Source organism: Salmo salar, chromosome ssa24 (assembly GCF_905237065.1).
Source record: "Salmo salar chromosome ssa24, Ssal_v3.1, whole genome shotgun sequence".
NCBI lineage: Eukaryota > Metazoa > Chordata > Actinopteri > Salmoniformes > Salmonidae > Salmo > Salmo salar.
Genome location: NC_059465.1, coordinates 11,991,578 through 12,007,456, shown reverse-complemented (window position 1 = coordinate 12,007,456; position 15,879 = coordinate 11,991,578). Strand labels below are relative to the sequence as shown.

At 41.2% G+C, this 15,879-nt stretch overlaps 1 protein-coding gene across 6 annotated transcripts in view; it reads right to left on the bottom strand.

The window, feature by feature from the left end:
* tango2 (transport and golgi organization 2 homolog) overlaps positions 1 to 15,879 on the bottom strand; it is a 57,325-nt gene that overhangs the window by 4,414 nt on the left and 37,032 nt on the right. For 3 of the 6 annotated variants that reach the window (XM_014170608.2, XM_014170607.2, XM_014170609.2), the window contains exons 6-7: positions 3,054 to 3,121; positions 2,696 to 2,846 (exon numbers count right to left, since the gene is read on the bottom strand). In XM_014170608.2, the coding sequence (XP_014026083.1) occupies positions 2,696 to 2,846; positions 3,054 to 3,121 (219 nt within the window). 6 annotated transcript variants of the gene reach the window in all.

The window sequence follows — 15,879 nt, the reverse complement described above, 5'->3', positions numbered from 1 at the left end:
ATAAGGCTGTAACGTAACAAAATTTGGAAAAAGGGAAGGTGTCTGAATACTTTCCAAATGTACTGTACCAATAGAAAATACACTGTTTTCAACTTCTTTCTCAAACCTCCTTTTGGATTGGAACCAACTGTAAAATTATAACTCTTTAGCACAACTTTAATGTTAACAGGTGAATGGGGGGGAAAAAAACTGTACACGAAATAGAAAAATGAGTTATATAATACGTCAAAGTAAGTTTCGGAAGAACATGATGTTCATTGTGAAGCTGGAAAACCTGTTAGAGAGAAAGGTATGCGCTGTCTGGAGAGCAAAAGTTCACTGTCTAAAAGCTTTGCAATTATGTTGAGATAAAAGAGCAGGATTCCAGCAAAAGCAGTGTACTTATTTTTTTCAATTTCACATTCATGTAATGTGTGCAGGACTATACTTTCTCGAAGTCATATTGAGTGTTCACGTTTGTACCTCACGTAGCCATATTGAATGTCCACGTGTGGTACTTGCAAACCCATAATGAGTGAGCATATTTAGACATGTAGATGTCCTTGTTTGTTACTCTCAAATATGTTACGAGCAATAGTGATGTCTTATTTTGTCTAGGCAACTTAGAAACAAGATATGCTTCATAAAATGACATAAAACATACAGGTTTTAAACAATTAAGTTAATAATTTAGTAGTTTCAATATGCTGACCGCCTCCGCTCAGATTCAAGGTGGGTGATGTGCGGTGTGCAACAAGCACTGTCCTTTACTCTCCGGTCTTGTGACCATTTGAGCTGAACGAACCGTGCCTCAAATATGACAGAATCAAGCCTTATAACGTTAATGTTAATTATCCTTCATTATATATGTCAAACATGATGGGCGTTTAGCCTATATTTATGTAATTAAAAGTCATTAAAGTTGGGCTGCATTTTCTGGCGCCTCCCTCATGTCAGCACACACATTGACATGTAGGCTTTTTTAATTATGTGGATAAATTCCAATGTCGGCTTCTGATCCAATTCTGATTGGAATAATTGTTTGATATTTTGATTGTGTGATTTCTTTAACTTGTCCATTTAGGCAACTCAAATCTATATTCTTCTTGTCTGTCTGTCTGTCTTTTTTTTTTTTTACTTGTCCCGTCAAGAGGACAAGCGTTAATGTCGAGCGTTAATGCCACCCTTTACCTTGACAGCTTTGCACAATCTTGGCATTCTCTCAACCAGCTTCACCTGGAATGCTTTTCCAACAGTCTTGAAGGAATTCCCACATATGCTGAGCACTTGTTGAAAAACAACTGATAGTCCCACTAAGCACAAAGCAGATGGGATGGCGTATCGCTGCAGAATGCTGTGGTAGCCATGCTAATTAAGTGTGCCTTGAATTCTAAATCACAGACAGCGTCACCAGCAAAGCACCCCCACACCACCTCCTCAATGCTTCACGGTGGGAACCACACATGCGGAGATCATCCGTTCAACTACTCTGCGTCTCACAAAGACACGGCGGATGGAACCAAAACTCTCAAATTTGGACAGATTTCCACTGGTCTAATGTCCATTGCTCGTGTTTCTTGGCCCAAGCAAGTCTCTTCTTCTTATTGGTGTCCTTTAATAGTGGTTTCTTAGCAGCAATTCGACCATGAAGGCCTGATTCATGCAGTCTCCTCTGAACAGTTGATGTTGATGTGTCTCTTACTTGAACTCTGTGAAGCATTTATTTGGGCTGCAATTTCTGAGGCTGGTAACTAATGAACTTATCCTCTGCTGCAGAGGTAACTCTGGGTCTTCCTTTCCTGTGGCGGTCCGGTTTTTGCGACTGCGCTTTAAGAAACGTTCAAAGTTCTTGAAATGTTCCGTATTGACTGACCTTCATGTCTTAAAGTAATGGACTATCGTTTCTCTTTGCTATTTGAGCTGTTCTTGCCATAATATGGACTTGGTCTTTTACCAAATAGGGCTATCTCCTGTATACCACCCCTACCTTGTCACAACACAACTGATTGGCTCAAACGCATTAAGAAGGAAAGAAATTCCACAAATGAACTTTTAACAAGGCACACCTGTTAATTGAAATGCATTCCTGGTGACTACTTCATGAAGATGTTTGAGAGAATGCCAAGAGTGTGCAAAGCTGTCATCAAGGCAAAGGGTGGCAACTAAGAACCTAAAAAATGAAACACTTTTTTGGGGTTACTACATGATTCCATGTGTAATTTCATAGTTGACGTCTTCATTATTATTCTACAATGTAGAAAATATTAAAAATAAAAATATTAAAATAAAAAATAAAAATGGAATGAGTAGGTGTTTTAACTTTTGACTGGTACTGTATATTACGCTGTGTCACAATGATTGCATTAAAATGTAAACTAATACTACAGAGTGTGGTCCGCACTGGCAGGTTGATGTTTATTGGCATGAATCTTGTCCTGGAGGCAGAGCTGAGTGATTTCCACCGGCTGCAAAGTCAAAATTGGCTTTACATTGTTTGTGGCTGTGCCCGCTAGGGACTACCCTGTAGAGCTGCCTCCAGTACATGAGTCATCCCAATAAATGCCAACCTGCATCACACAGTGTACAAGAATGTGTCTTCATGTGAAGTGTTTTGATACAGTGTGCAGCATCATGAGTGTGCAGGTACATTTATTGATGAAGCATTTACAGTGTCACATTGATTTTATTATTGATACTGAGTGCGTGGGGAACTCACAGCTCCTCGTTGTTGAGGACGTTGAGCAGATCATGGACCAGGCTGTCACAAGGCAGTGTCTGGTTCACTACGCTGGTAAACAGTCTCTTCCCATGCTGCAGCTTCCTCCATGGGGTCTCCAACAGGGAGTTACTCAAACCATAGATTCCTGCTGGAGCATACACATACAGCATTGCTATAGAATAGAGATTGCTCCAAACGTTCGTTATCCCCAAAACATTCACTCACATACAGAGGTATAGTCTCATAGTCAAAACCCATCCTGCATACTTAAAGGTTTATAATTCAACAGCATGGCTTGTATGGTGCAATGATATAGAACAATAGTACAAGCAATTCCACATTAAGAAAAACAGACCTGGATTTAGACGGATGGGTTCGGCGCTGCCCCTGTTTCCATAGTAACACACAGTGTCTTCTTTGGCCCTGCGTTGGACACAATGAGAGAGGGAATCAAGTTGTTGACCACTTAAAGTTGTTTAATTGTGAGGGTCATCCTAAATCATCAGCGGTTTCGTGCCTGAACAATGCTTTGTACAGTTCGCTATTTCCTGATTAATGGAGCCGCTGCATTTGTAAAGGCAAATTGAAATGCCAAATAAAACAATGGTAAATAGATTTAGAGTAAGAAAAAAACAGTACTCTGATGCAAATCTTCCAGTCTTACTCGGCCTTTACACTGTTTAGCTCTCCGGTCCCCGGTACTGACTTAAAAAGAGATCCTACTTCCATTTGGCATCCCTCTCTGACATTATGGTCTTTTCAAATGCAGTACAGGAAACTGAATGAATCACGACCAAAATAAACAAAAAAAAGTGTTGAAAGTGAATTAATTGCATTGTCAGTTTCTGACAGCCATCAGTAGCATCATCAGTCAATGTGGAGACAGGTGCAACAATATCTCCTCGTCCCCTGGTGGAGAACGTCTAGCTAGAATTTATCCAGATACCTATGGCTGTGATCTGTAGGTGTCAGTGGCAAGGGTCAAAAGTCTGAAAACCATCAAGACTTTGATATAGGGAGGTCTCTATCCCTGAGGCGGGCTCCATCTATAGAGCCACACTCAGTGGTGTAAAGTACTTAAATTAAAATACTTTAAAGTATTACTTAATTTTTTTTGGGGGTACCTGTACTTTACTATTTCAAATCAAACTGTGTCACATGCTCCAAATACAACAGGCGTAGTAGACCTTACCGTGAAATGCTTACTTACAAGCCCTTAACCAACAATGCAGTTCAAGAATAGACTTAATAAAATATTTACCAAATAAATTGAAGTAAAAAATAAAAAAGGGGGGGTGTCAATGTAAATAGTCTGGCTACCCATTTGATTAATTGTTCAGCAGTCTTATGGCTTGGGGGTAGAAGCTGTTAAGGAGCCTTTTGGTCCTAGACTTGGTGCGTCGGTATCGCTTGCCGTGTGGTAGCAGAGAGAACAGTCTATGGCTTGGGTGGCTGGAGTCTGACAATTTTTAGGGCCTTCCTCTGACACCGCCTAGTATATAGGTCCTGGATGGCAGGAAGCTTGGCCCCAGTGATGTACTGGGCCGTATGTACTACCCTCTGTAGTGCCTGGCGATCAGAGGCCAAGCAGTTGCCATACCAGGCGGCGATGCAACCGGTCAGGATGCTCTCGATGGTGCAGCTGTAGAACCTTTTGAGGATCTGGGGACCCATGCCAAATCTTTTCATTCTCCTGAGGGGGAAAAGGTGTTGTCGTGCCCTCTTCACGACTGTCTTGGTTTGTTTGTGATGTGGACACCAAGAAACTTTAAACTCTCGACCCGCTCCTCTACAGCCCCATCAATGTTAATGGGGCCCTGTTCGGCCCGCCTTTTCCTGTTGTCAACGATCAGCTCCTTTGTCTTGATCATGTTGAGGGAGAGTTTGTTGTCCTGGCACCACACTGCCAGGTCTCTAACGACCTTCCTATAGGCTGTCTCATCGTTGTCGGTAACCAGGCCTACCACTGTTGTGTCATCAGCAAACTTAATGATGGTGTTGGAGTTGTGTTTGGCCACGCAGTCGTGGGTGAACAGGGAATACAGGAGGGGACTAAGCACGCACCCCTGAGGGGCACAAGTGTTGAGGATCAGCATGGCAAATGTATTATTGCCTACCCTTACCACCTGGGGGCGGACCATCAGGAAGTCCAGGATCCAGTTGCAGAGGGAGGTGTTTAGTCCCAGGGTCCTAAGCTTAGTGATGAGCTTCGTGGGCACTATGGTGTTGAACGCTGAGCTGTAGTCAATGAACAGCATTCTCACATAGGTGTTCCTTTTGTCCAGGTGGGAAAGGGCGATTGAGATTGCATCATCTGTGGATCTGTTGGGGCGGTATGCAAATTGGAGTGTGTCTAGGGTATCCGGGATGATGCTGTGAGCCATAACCAGCCTTTCAAAGCACTTCATGGCTACCGAATTGAGTGCTACGGGGTGGTAATCATTTAGGCAGTTTACCTTCGATTCCTTGGGGACCGGGACTATGGTGGTCTGCTTGAAACACATGTAGGTTTTACAGACTCCGTCAGGGAGAGGTTGAAAATGTCAGTGAAGACACTTGCCAGTTGGTCCACGCATGCTTTGAGTACACGTCCTGGTAATCTGTCTGGCCCCTCGGCTTTGTGTATGTGGACCTGTTTAAAGGTCTTGCTCACATCGGCTATGGAGAGCGTGATCACACAGTCATCCGGAACAGCTGGTGCTCTCATGCATGCTTCAGTGTTGCTTTCCACGAAGCGAGCATAAAAGGCATTTAGCTTGTCTGGTAGGCTTGGGTCACTGGGCAGCTCGCGGCTGAGTCTCCCTTTGTAGTCCGTAATAGTTTTCAAGCTCTGCCCCATCCGAGGAGCGTCAGAGCCGGTGTAGTAGGATTCAATCTTAATCCTGTAATGACGCTTTGCTTGTTTGATGGTTCGTCTGTGGGCATAGCGGGATTTCTTATAAGCGTCCGGATTAGTATCCCGCTACTTGAAAGCGGCAGCTCGAGCCTTTAGCTCGATGCGATTGTTGCCTGTAATCCATGGCTTCTGGTTGGGATATGTATGTTGTCATGATGTTGGCCTCTTTTGGTACAGGGAGGACAGTTGACCCCCTCCCCTTTGTACCATTTCCCAACCTACCTTCCCCCCACCCAGTCCCTGTGTGTAAAGGGTTGTAAAAACTCAAAAATTCCAGGAGAGTCTCTGGCCACATGGCCCATAGAGAGACACAGGAAATTCTTCCAACTCATAGAATTGGAGAGCCAAGCGACATTTTGTGTTCTGGAGAATGTATGGAAGATTGGTGAAGAATCCAGCTACGAACTGATCCGCTTGGTACAATTTTGTGATACTCAGAAGAGACAATATAGCCATATTACCATAAAACTGTTTATATAATAGCATCAGCTTGAGACTTGCATCATAATGGTTGTATAGAATGTATTAATAAGGATAAAGCTTTTGTAAGACATTGAGATGCTATGTACTGATGTAATGTGATAGAATTGTATTTCTGTAACCAAGTCTAGCTCAGTCATGGGCACGCCCCCAGGGACCCATACAGGACCAGGCGTCATTTGACAAGACTGTTCAAGGGTCACTATAAAACCCTCCCTGATTTACATTTCTTTAGACCAGGCCTCCACTCGATGGCCAATAGGTTTTACCATCCAATTCCTCTACTGAAAGTGAACCATACCACGTGGTTAACTTTTAGACTATTGATACCGACAGAATAAGAACAAGTCTTTGATATTAATTATTAGTCTGCAGCTAATTAAATTATATCATCGAACGCGAAGACCAACGAAACAACCATTCTATAACGACATTAATGAATGTCGCTTTGAAAGATCCATTCTAACCGAGAGAGAGACTCTCCATCAGAACGACGCTCGAACAAGGATCTCGACGACACATGAGCGTAAATATATATTGATTGCAATTGTTCCCGAATGAGCGAGCCTTCAATTGTCAATTGTTAATATTAATGAACTCTGTGTGCCACAGCTGACCTTTTATGATCCATTGTTCAACAGGCCGACCTGCCTGTTTAGCCCACAAGGGCACATTCCTCTACCAATCCTTTGTGACGATAATTACTGTTTGTATGTTTTCTGTTAATTACTTAGTGTAGTAAATAAATGATTTTAAGACAATTGATGTATGGATGATTTTAGTAAAGACTGGGTTCGTGCAGATTCAACAATTTACGACGTTTGGAATGAGACTGGACTCGAGGTAAAATGCACCATTTAAACCAGAAGATAATCGGCCTATACTATAATAGAATATAATATAGTACAGGAAAGTTATATTAGGAAAATTATAGCTTTGTAATCTGAATATTCTCCTTGGTGCCCCGATCTCCTAGTTAATTACAATTAAACGATTAATCAGTTTAATCGCGTGATAATAATTACAGGGAGCTAATTGATAAACATATCTTCAGTTTAATGGTACTCCCAAAGACACGACAATGTCGTCGATGCACCTATTGATGAAGCCGATGACTGAGGTGGTATACTCCTCAATGCCATTGGAGGAATCACGAAAATATTCCAGTCCGTGCTAGCAAAACAGTCCTTTAGCGTAGCATCCGCATCATCTGACCACTTCCGTTTTGAGTGAGTCACTGGAGCTTCCTGCTTTAGTTTTAGCTTGTAAAGCAGGAATCAGGAGGATAGAATTATGGTCAGATTTGCCAAATGGAGGGAGAACTTTGTATGCATCTCTGTGTGTGGAGAAAAGGTGGTCTTGAGTTTTTTCCCCCTCTGGTTGCACATGTGACATGCTGGAAGAAATGAGGTAAAACAGATTTAAGTTTGCCTGCATTAAAGTCCCCGGCCACTAGGAGCGCCGCTTCTAGTTGAGTGCGGTCTTAGTGCCAGCATCGGTTTGTGGTGGTAAACGGACGACTACGAATAATATAGAAAATAACTCTGTTGGTAGATGCTATGTTCTACAGCTTATCATAAGGTACTCTACCTCAGGCGAGCAATACCTCGAGACTACTTTAATATTAGACATCGCGCACCAGCTGTTATTGACAAATAGACACACTCCCCCGCCACTCGTCTTACCAGAAGTAGGTTCTCTGTCCTGCCGATGCATGGAAAATCCCGCAAGCTCTATATTATCCGTGCCCATCCAAGAAGGCTCAAGGTCATTGGCCACAGATAAAATGTCAAATCACACTATATGTACAGTAGCTTGGATTGGACTGATCATGTCAACATCATACTTTCAAAATCTTAGCTATCAGTCATCATTAATCAAGTCGACACTCTACTGGTAAATCCTTTTCAATCCTTGTCATATGAAGATAAATAATGAAGAGACATAGATTAAACGTGTCGGTGCCTATCAGCCATAAACATTCAACAATGAGTGGTTTGGAAGGAAGTGAGCACAGCACAACAAGGAGAGTCCAAAAATGTCTTGTATGCTGCTGCATAAATGTAATATGCCAGGGAGATATGTATGCTGTAGCTAAGAAAGTAATACTAAGTGTATGTTTTGTAGTAAGCTGTTAATAGCCCATGTGCCTCACCCTAATAATTTGGTCTATTTACCCCTCTTAATTTCGCCAACTGTTCTGACTTGGTGGTGCACGTGCACTTGTAGCATATAGCCTGTTTTAGAGATATGTAATCATCAAAACTTGTAAGAGCTTTCATTGTCTGCTTATATGGCGCCGTTATTTATCCTATTGTTCTGACTTGGTGTACTGTAAGAACGGCCCATGTTCTGAATTCTGTTGCTGTACATTTCAAAAATGCTTTACAAATAGTTATTGACAACGTCCGTCATTAATGTCTTAATCGAAATGACGATTGCCTCTTATCCGCTCGTCTTTCCCTTATGCCATAGTGTGAACATCTAAATTGTCAGAAGAAACCACATTTGTTTAAACAAGTCAGCTATGTTTTTTAAAAAGGCAGTAAATGAGGCTGAATGAACTGTTTCGCTGCCAGACAACGCACTGCTGATAGCCAGGTGTAGCAGTTTAAGGTGTTGGGACTGCTGTTGGGACTCTGCTATTAGGGCCTACATAAAGCTGTCCCAACAGTTTGTGGGCACTGTTTGTCACTGTTATAGTGCAATTAATGTATTGTGGCTTTGCTGGCATTTACATGCTAAAATCGCCCTACTGACTACATTCCCAAAGAAAATAAATGTACTTTTTACATTTTCCCTGACACCAAAAAGTACTCGTTACATTTTGAATGTTTAGCAGGACAGGAAAATTGTCCAATTCACGCACTTATCAAGAGAACATCCCTGGTCATCCCTATTGCCTCTGATCTGGCAGACTCACTAAACACAAAATTGCTTTGTTTGTAAATGATGTCTGACTGTTGAAGTGTGCCCCTGGCTATCCGTAAACTTAAAAAACAAGAAAATCATGCCATCTGGGCTGCTTAATAATAAGACATTTGAAGTGACTTATACTTAACTTTTGATACTAATGGTATATTTAAAACCAAAACTTTTGTACTTTTACTCAAATAGTATTTTACTGGGTGACTTTCACTTTTGTCATTTTATTTTTAGGCATCCTTACTTTTACTCAAGTATGACGAGAATTGGGTACTTTACACCACTGACTACACTATAGATACTAAAGTATGTGGACAGCCCTTCAAATTAGTAGATTCGGCTATTTCAGCCACACTCATTGCTGACAGGTACAGTGCCTTGCGAAAGTATTCGGCCCCCTTGAACTTTGACCTTTTGCCACATTTCAGGCTTCAAACATAAAGATATAAAACTGTAATTTTTTGTGAAGAATCAACAACAAGTGGGACACAATCATGAAGTGGAACGAAATTTATTGGATATTTCAAACTTTTTTAACAAATAAAAAACTGAAAAATTGGGCGTGCAAAATTATTCAGCCCCCTTAAGTTAATACTTTGTAGCGCCACCTTTTGCTGCGATTACAGCTGTAAGTCGCTTGCGGTATGTCTCTATCAGTTTTGCACATCGAGAGACTGAAATTTTTGCCCATTCCTCCTTGCAAAACAGCTCGAGCTCAGTGAGGTTGGAAGGAGAGCGTTTGTGAACAGCAGTTTTCAGTTCTTTCCACAGATTCTCGATTGGATTCAGGTCTGGACTTTGACTTGGCCATTCTAACACCTGGATATGTTTATTTGTGAACCGTTCCATTGTAGATTTTGCTTTATGTTTTGGATCATTGTCTTGTTGGAAGACACATCTCCGTCCCAGTCTCAGGTCTTTTGCAGACTCCATCAGGTTTTCTTCCAGAATGGTCCTGTATTTGGCTCCATCCATCTTCCCATCAATTTTAACCATCTTCCCTGCCCCTGCTGAAGAAAAGCAGGCCCAAACCATGATGCTGCCACCACCATGTTTGACAGTGGGGATGGTGTGTTCAGGGTGATGAGCTGTGTTGCTTTTACGCCAAACATAACGTTTTGCATTGTTGCCAAAAAGTTCGATTTTGGTTTCATCTGACCAGAGCACCTTCTTCCACATGTTTGGTGTGTCTCCCAGGTGGCTAGTGGCAAACTTTAAACGACACTTTTTATGGATATCTTTAAGAAATGGCTTTCTTCTTGCCACTCTTCCATAAAGGCCAGATTTGTGCAGTATACGACTGATTGTTGTCCTATGGACAGAGTCTCCCACCTCAGCTGTAGATCTCTGCAGTTCATCCAGAGTGATCATGGGCCTCTTGGCTGCATCTCTGATCAGTCTTCTCCTTGTATGAGCTGAAAGTTTAGAGGGACGGCCGGGTCTTCGTAGATTTGCAGTGGTCTGATACTCCTTCCATTTCAATATTATCGCTTGCACAGTGCTCCTTGGGATGTTTAAAGCTTGGGAAATCTTTTTGTATCCAAATCCGGCTTTAAACTTCTCCACAACAGTATCTCGGACCTGCCTGGTGTGTTCCTTGTTCTTCATGATGCTCTCTGCGCTTTAAACGAACCTCTGAGACTATCACAGAGCAGGTGCATTTATACGGAGACTTGATTACACACAGGTGGATTCTATTTATCATCATTAGTCATTTAGGTCAACATTGGATCATTCAGAGATCCTCACTGAACTTCTGGAGAGTTTGCTGCACTGAAAGTAAAGGGGCTGAATAATTTTGCACGGCCAATTTTTCAGTTTTTTATTTGTTAACCTGTTAGGGCTAGGGGGCAGTATTGACACGGCTGGATAAAAAACGTACCCGATTTAATCTGGTTACTACTCCTGCCCAGTAACTAGAATATGCATATAATTATTGGCTTTGGATAGAAAACACTCCAAAGTTTCTAAAACTGTTTGAATGGTGTCTGTGAGTATAACAGAACTCAAATGGCAGGTCAAAACCTGAGAGATTCCTTTACAGGAAGTGGCCTGTCTGACCATTTATTGTCTTGCTTTGCCATCTCATTCAATTACAAAGGATCTCTGCGGTAACGTGACACTTCCCACGGCTCCAATAGGCTCTCAGAGCCCGGGAAAAAGCTGAATGTCGTCATTCCAGCCCCAGGCTGAAACACATTCCAGCCCCAGGCCTTTCTCAAGTGGCCGATCAAGGGACTGTGGGCTTAGGCGTGTGCACTGGCCGCCCCCGTCTTTGTGTTTTTCCCTCTGTTTCCCGAAAAGGAGATTCCCGGTCGGAATATTATCCCTTTTTTACGAGATAAATTGCATAAAAATTGATTTTAAACAGCGGTTGACATGCTTCGAAGTACGGTAATGGAATATTTAGAATTTTTTTGTCACGAATTGCGCCATGCGCACGACCTTGATTTACCATTTCGGATAGTTTCTGGAACGCACGAACAAAACGCCGCTATTCGGATATAACGATGGATTATTTTGGACCAAACCAACATTTGTTATTTAAGTAGCAGTCCTGGGAGTGCATTCTGACAAAGACAACAAAAGGTAATCAAACTTTTGTAATAGTAAATCGGATTTTGGTGAAGGCTAAACTTGCCGGGTGTCTAAATAGCTAGCCCGTGATGGCTGGGCTATGTACTTAGAATATTGCAAAATGTGCTTTCACCAAAAAGCTATTTTAAAATCGGACATATCGAGTGCATAGAGGAGTTCTGTATCTATAATTCTTAAAATAATTGTTATGCTTTTTGTGAACGTTTATCGTGAGTAATTTAGTAAATTGTTAGTAAATTCCCCGGAAGTTTGCGGGGGGTATGCTAGTTCTGAACGTCACATGCTAATGTAAAAAGCTGTTTTTTGATATAAATATGAACTTGATTGAACAAAACATGCATGTATTGTATAACATAATGTCCTAGGGTTGTCATGAAGATCATCAAAGGTTAGTGCTGCATTTAGCTGTCTTCTGGGTTTTTGTGACATTATATGCTAGCTTGAAAAATGGGTGTCTGATTATTTCTGGCTGGGTACTCTGCTGACATAATCTAATGTTTTACTTTCGTTGTAAAGCCTTTTTGAAATCGGACAGTGTGGTTAGATTAACGAGAGTCTTGTCTTTAAATGGCTGTAAAATAGTCATATGTTTGAGAAATTGAAGTAATAGGATTTTTAAGGTATTTGAAAATGGCGCCACAGGATTCAACTGGCTGTTACGTAGGTGGGACGAATTCGTCCCGCCTGCCCTAGAGAGGTTAAAAAAGTTTGAAATATCCAATAAATTTCGTTCCACTTCATGATTGTGTCCCACTTGTTGTTGATTCTTCACAAAAAATTACAGTTTTATATCTTTATGTTTGAAGCCTGAAATGTGGCAAAAGGTCGAAAAGTTCAAGGGGGCCGAATACTTTCGCAAGGCACTGTATGTAAAGATCGAGAACACAGCCATGCCATAGACAAACATTGGCAGTAGAATGGCCTTACTGAAGAGCTCAGCAACTTTCAATGTGGCACTCTCATAGGATGCCACCTTTCCAACAATTCAGTTCGTCAAATTTCTGCCCGACAAGAGCTGGCCCGGTCATCTAAGTGCTGTTATTGTGAAGTGGAAACGTCTAGGAGCAACAACGGCTCAGACGCAAAGTGCTAAGCCACATAAGCTCACAGAACAGGACCGCAGAGTGCTGAAGCACGTAAAAATCGTCTGTCCTCGGTTGCAACACTCACTACTGAGTTTGAAACTGCCTCTGGAAGCAACGTCAGCACAAGAAGGGTTGGTCGGGAGCTTCACGAAATGGGTTTCTATGGCTGAGCAGCTGCACACAAGCTTAAAATCACCATGCGCAATGCCTAGCGTCGGCTGGAGTGGTATAAAGCTCGCTGCCATTGGACTCTGGAGCTGTGGAAACGCGCTCTCTGGAGTGATGTACGAATCTGGGTTTGCTGGATGCCACGAGAACGCTACCTGCCCCCAATGCATCGTGCCAACTGTAAATAATAAATAATGGTCTGGGCTGTTTTTTTTTAATGGTTCATGGTAGGCCCCTTACTTCCAGTGACAGGAAATGTTAACGCTACAGCATACACTGACATTCTAGACGATTCTGTGCTTCGAACTTTGTGGCAACAGTTTGGGGAAGGCCCTTTCCTGTTTCAGCATGACAATGCCCCAGTGCACAAAACGAGGTCCATACAGAAATGGTTTGTCGAGATCGGTGTGGAAGAACTTGACTGGCCTGTACAGAGCCCTGACCTCAACCCCATCGAACACCTTTGGGATGAATTGGAATGCTGACTGTGAGCCAGGCCTAATCGCCCAACATCAGTGCCCGGCCACACTAATGCTTGTGGCTGAATGGAAGCAAGTCCCCGCAGCAATGTTCCAACATCTAGTGGAAAGCCTTACCAGAAGAGTGGATGCTGTTATAGCAGCAAAAGGGGGGACCAACTACATATTAATGCCCATGATTTTGGAATGAGAAGATTGACAAGCAGGTGTCCACATACTTTTGGTCATGTAGTGTATATAAGAGGAGAGAAGATTACTCTCCTGTCGTGAGATAGACTCGTTTGATAATAACATCTGCAAATAGCCGCGGACAGAGGGACTGACAGAATCACATTTGTCTGACATAAGGGGCTCCGCTGTCCGCTAAATGTTTATCTCTTACAATTAATTACAAGCTAATTTGCCTGTCTACTGTCCGAGACAGTACATTTGTTTATGCCACAGTAAGCAATTAAGCTGGGAAAAGAATAGGCTAAGGTTCTCTCTCTGTTGGTGTTACTGTTTCTCATATGGTGTAAATGTCCTGGGCAGAGGAATTTAAGTAGGCCAGTGTGTTAGGAAAATGACATAATGAATGCCATTTTGTTAACATTACACCATCTTCAAAACAAACCAAAGAATATCAAAACCCCAGAGCTTGATGGCATACCAGTAGAGGTATATCAAGCCTTTTTATATATATATATATATATATATATATATATATGTATGTATATATATATATATGTGTATGTATATACATATATATATACACATACATACATATACATACATACACATACATACATACATACATACATACATATATACACACACGAAGCTCCATTGCTACCTTGTTTTAACTACTCCTATAGAAATGGTAGTCCGTCAGGTACTCAGCAGGAAGGTATGATATCACTATTATTAAAACAAGACCCAGATGGCAAATATAAAGATCCAGTCTAAAAAAACTGAAGGCCTCTTACACTTCAATGTTGCGATGAAAAAATACTAGCAAAATGCATAGCACTCAGAATGAAAAAGGTTTTACCAGCTGTTGTTCATCCTGATCAGACAGGTTTTTACATGAACGATACATTGGAGATAATATACGACAACAACTAATAGAAATAATAGTACATCATGAAACATCTAAGAAGCCAAGTCTGGTATGTATAGCGGATTTTGAAAAGGTCTTTGATAAAGTAAGACTGGATTTTATTTATAAATACCAGGATTTTTTCAATTTCGGTGATACTCTAATAAAATGGGTTAAGGTAACGTATAAACAACCCCAGGTGTAAAATAGTAAATAGTGGCTACTTCTCAGAGAGTTTGGGATTGTCAAGAGGAGTTAAAATGGCCATCGAAATGCTAGCTATTAAAATCAGATCAAATAACAACATTAGAGGACTAGAAATCCAAGGCTTAAAAAAAGGTGTCCATGTATGCGGATGACTCACGTTTTATATTAAGTCCGCAAGCTAGACCCCTGCAATGTTTAATTGAAGATCTAGATAACTTTTCTGGACTAAAACCATATTTTTGATTAGTGTACAATATTACGTATTGAAATCTTTAAAAAATACAACTTTTACATGACCCTCCAGTCTACCTATAAAATGGGCTGACGGTGAAGTAGACATACTTGGTACTCATATCACAAAAGATATAAATGAGCATTCCACAATGAATTTCAGAAGAAAACTTGTAAAAATAGACAAGATCATGCAACTACTTATGGGAAAATTGCCCCGATTAACGCCTTAGACATCTCAGTTTACTCACTTACTTATGGATCTGCCTACTCCTGAAGATTCGTTTTCAAATAATACGAGCAAAAATATTTTGCTTTATCTGGGACGCTGAACCAGACAAAATAAAGCATGCCTATCTATATAATGAATTGGGTGGGATTATTAAATATAAAAGCACTAAACCTCTCTAAAAGCTTCACTTATTAAAAAGTAGATTACTAAAAAAAGCTCATCCATTGTTTAAAAATGACCTTTTTGCCTTTTGTGCAGATTGCCATGTCTCATTTTGGATTAATTGAAAATGATGCTTGTTTGAGAAAAATAGATACTTTTTTCAAAGTATTGCAGAGCTGGCTACAATTTCATCCCCCTGAAAAGATAGAACAAATATTACAACAAATATTATGGCTGAACTCAAATGTGCTGGTTAATAAAATACCTGTATTTAAGGGAAAGGGTATTTTGTTTTGGAGGGCTAGCGGTTGAGAGCTTGGGCCGGAAGCTGATGGATCGCTGGTTCGGGTCCCCGTTTTTGACCTTGTGGGAGATCTGTCAACGTGCCCTTGAGCAGGACGTTGACCCTGGTTGCTTCTGTGTGTCGCTCTGGATGGGAGTCTGTTAGATGACTAATGTGATGTAGTTGTTGAGCGGCTTCACTGCAAGTATATTGCATGCTTTAAACATTCAATAAAAAAATTATTATAATAATATCAATGTCTCCATGATTAAAGCCAAACAATATAAAACTTTCTGCAACGCAACTGCTGGCAACTACAGTAATGACATAAACCACCATCTTTTTGCTTTTGTTCAT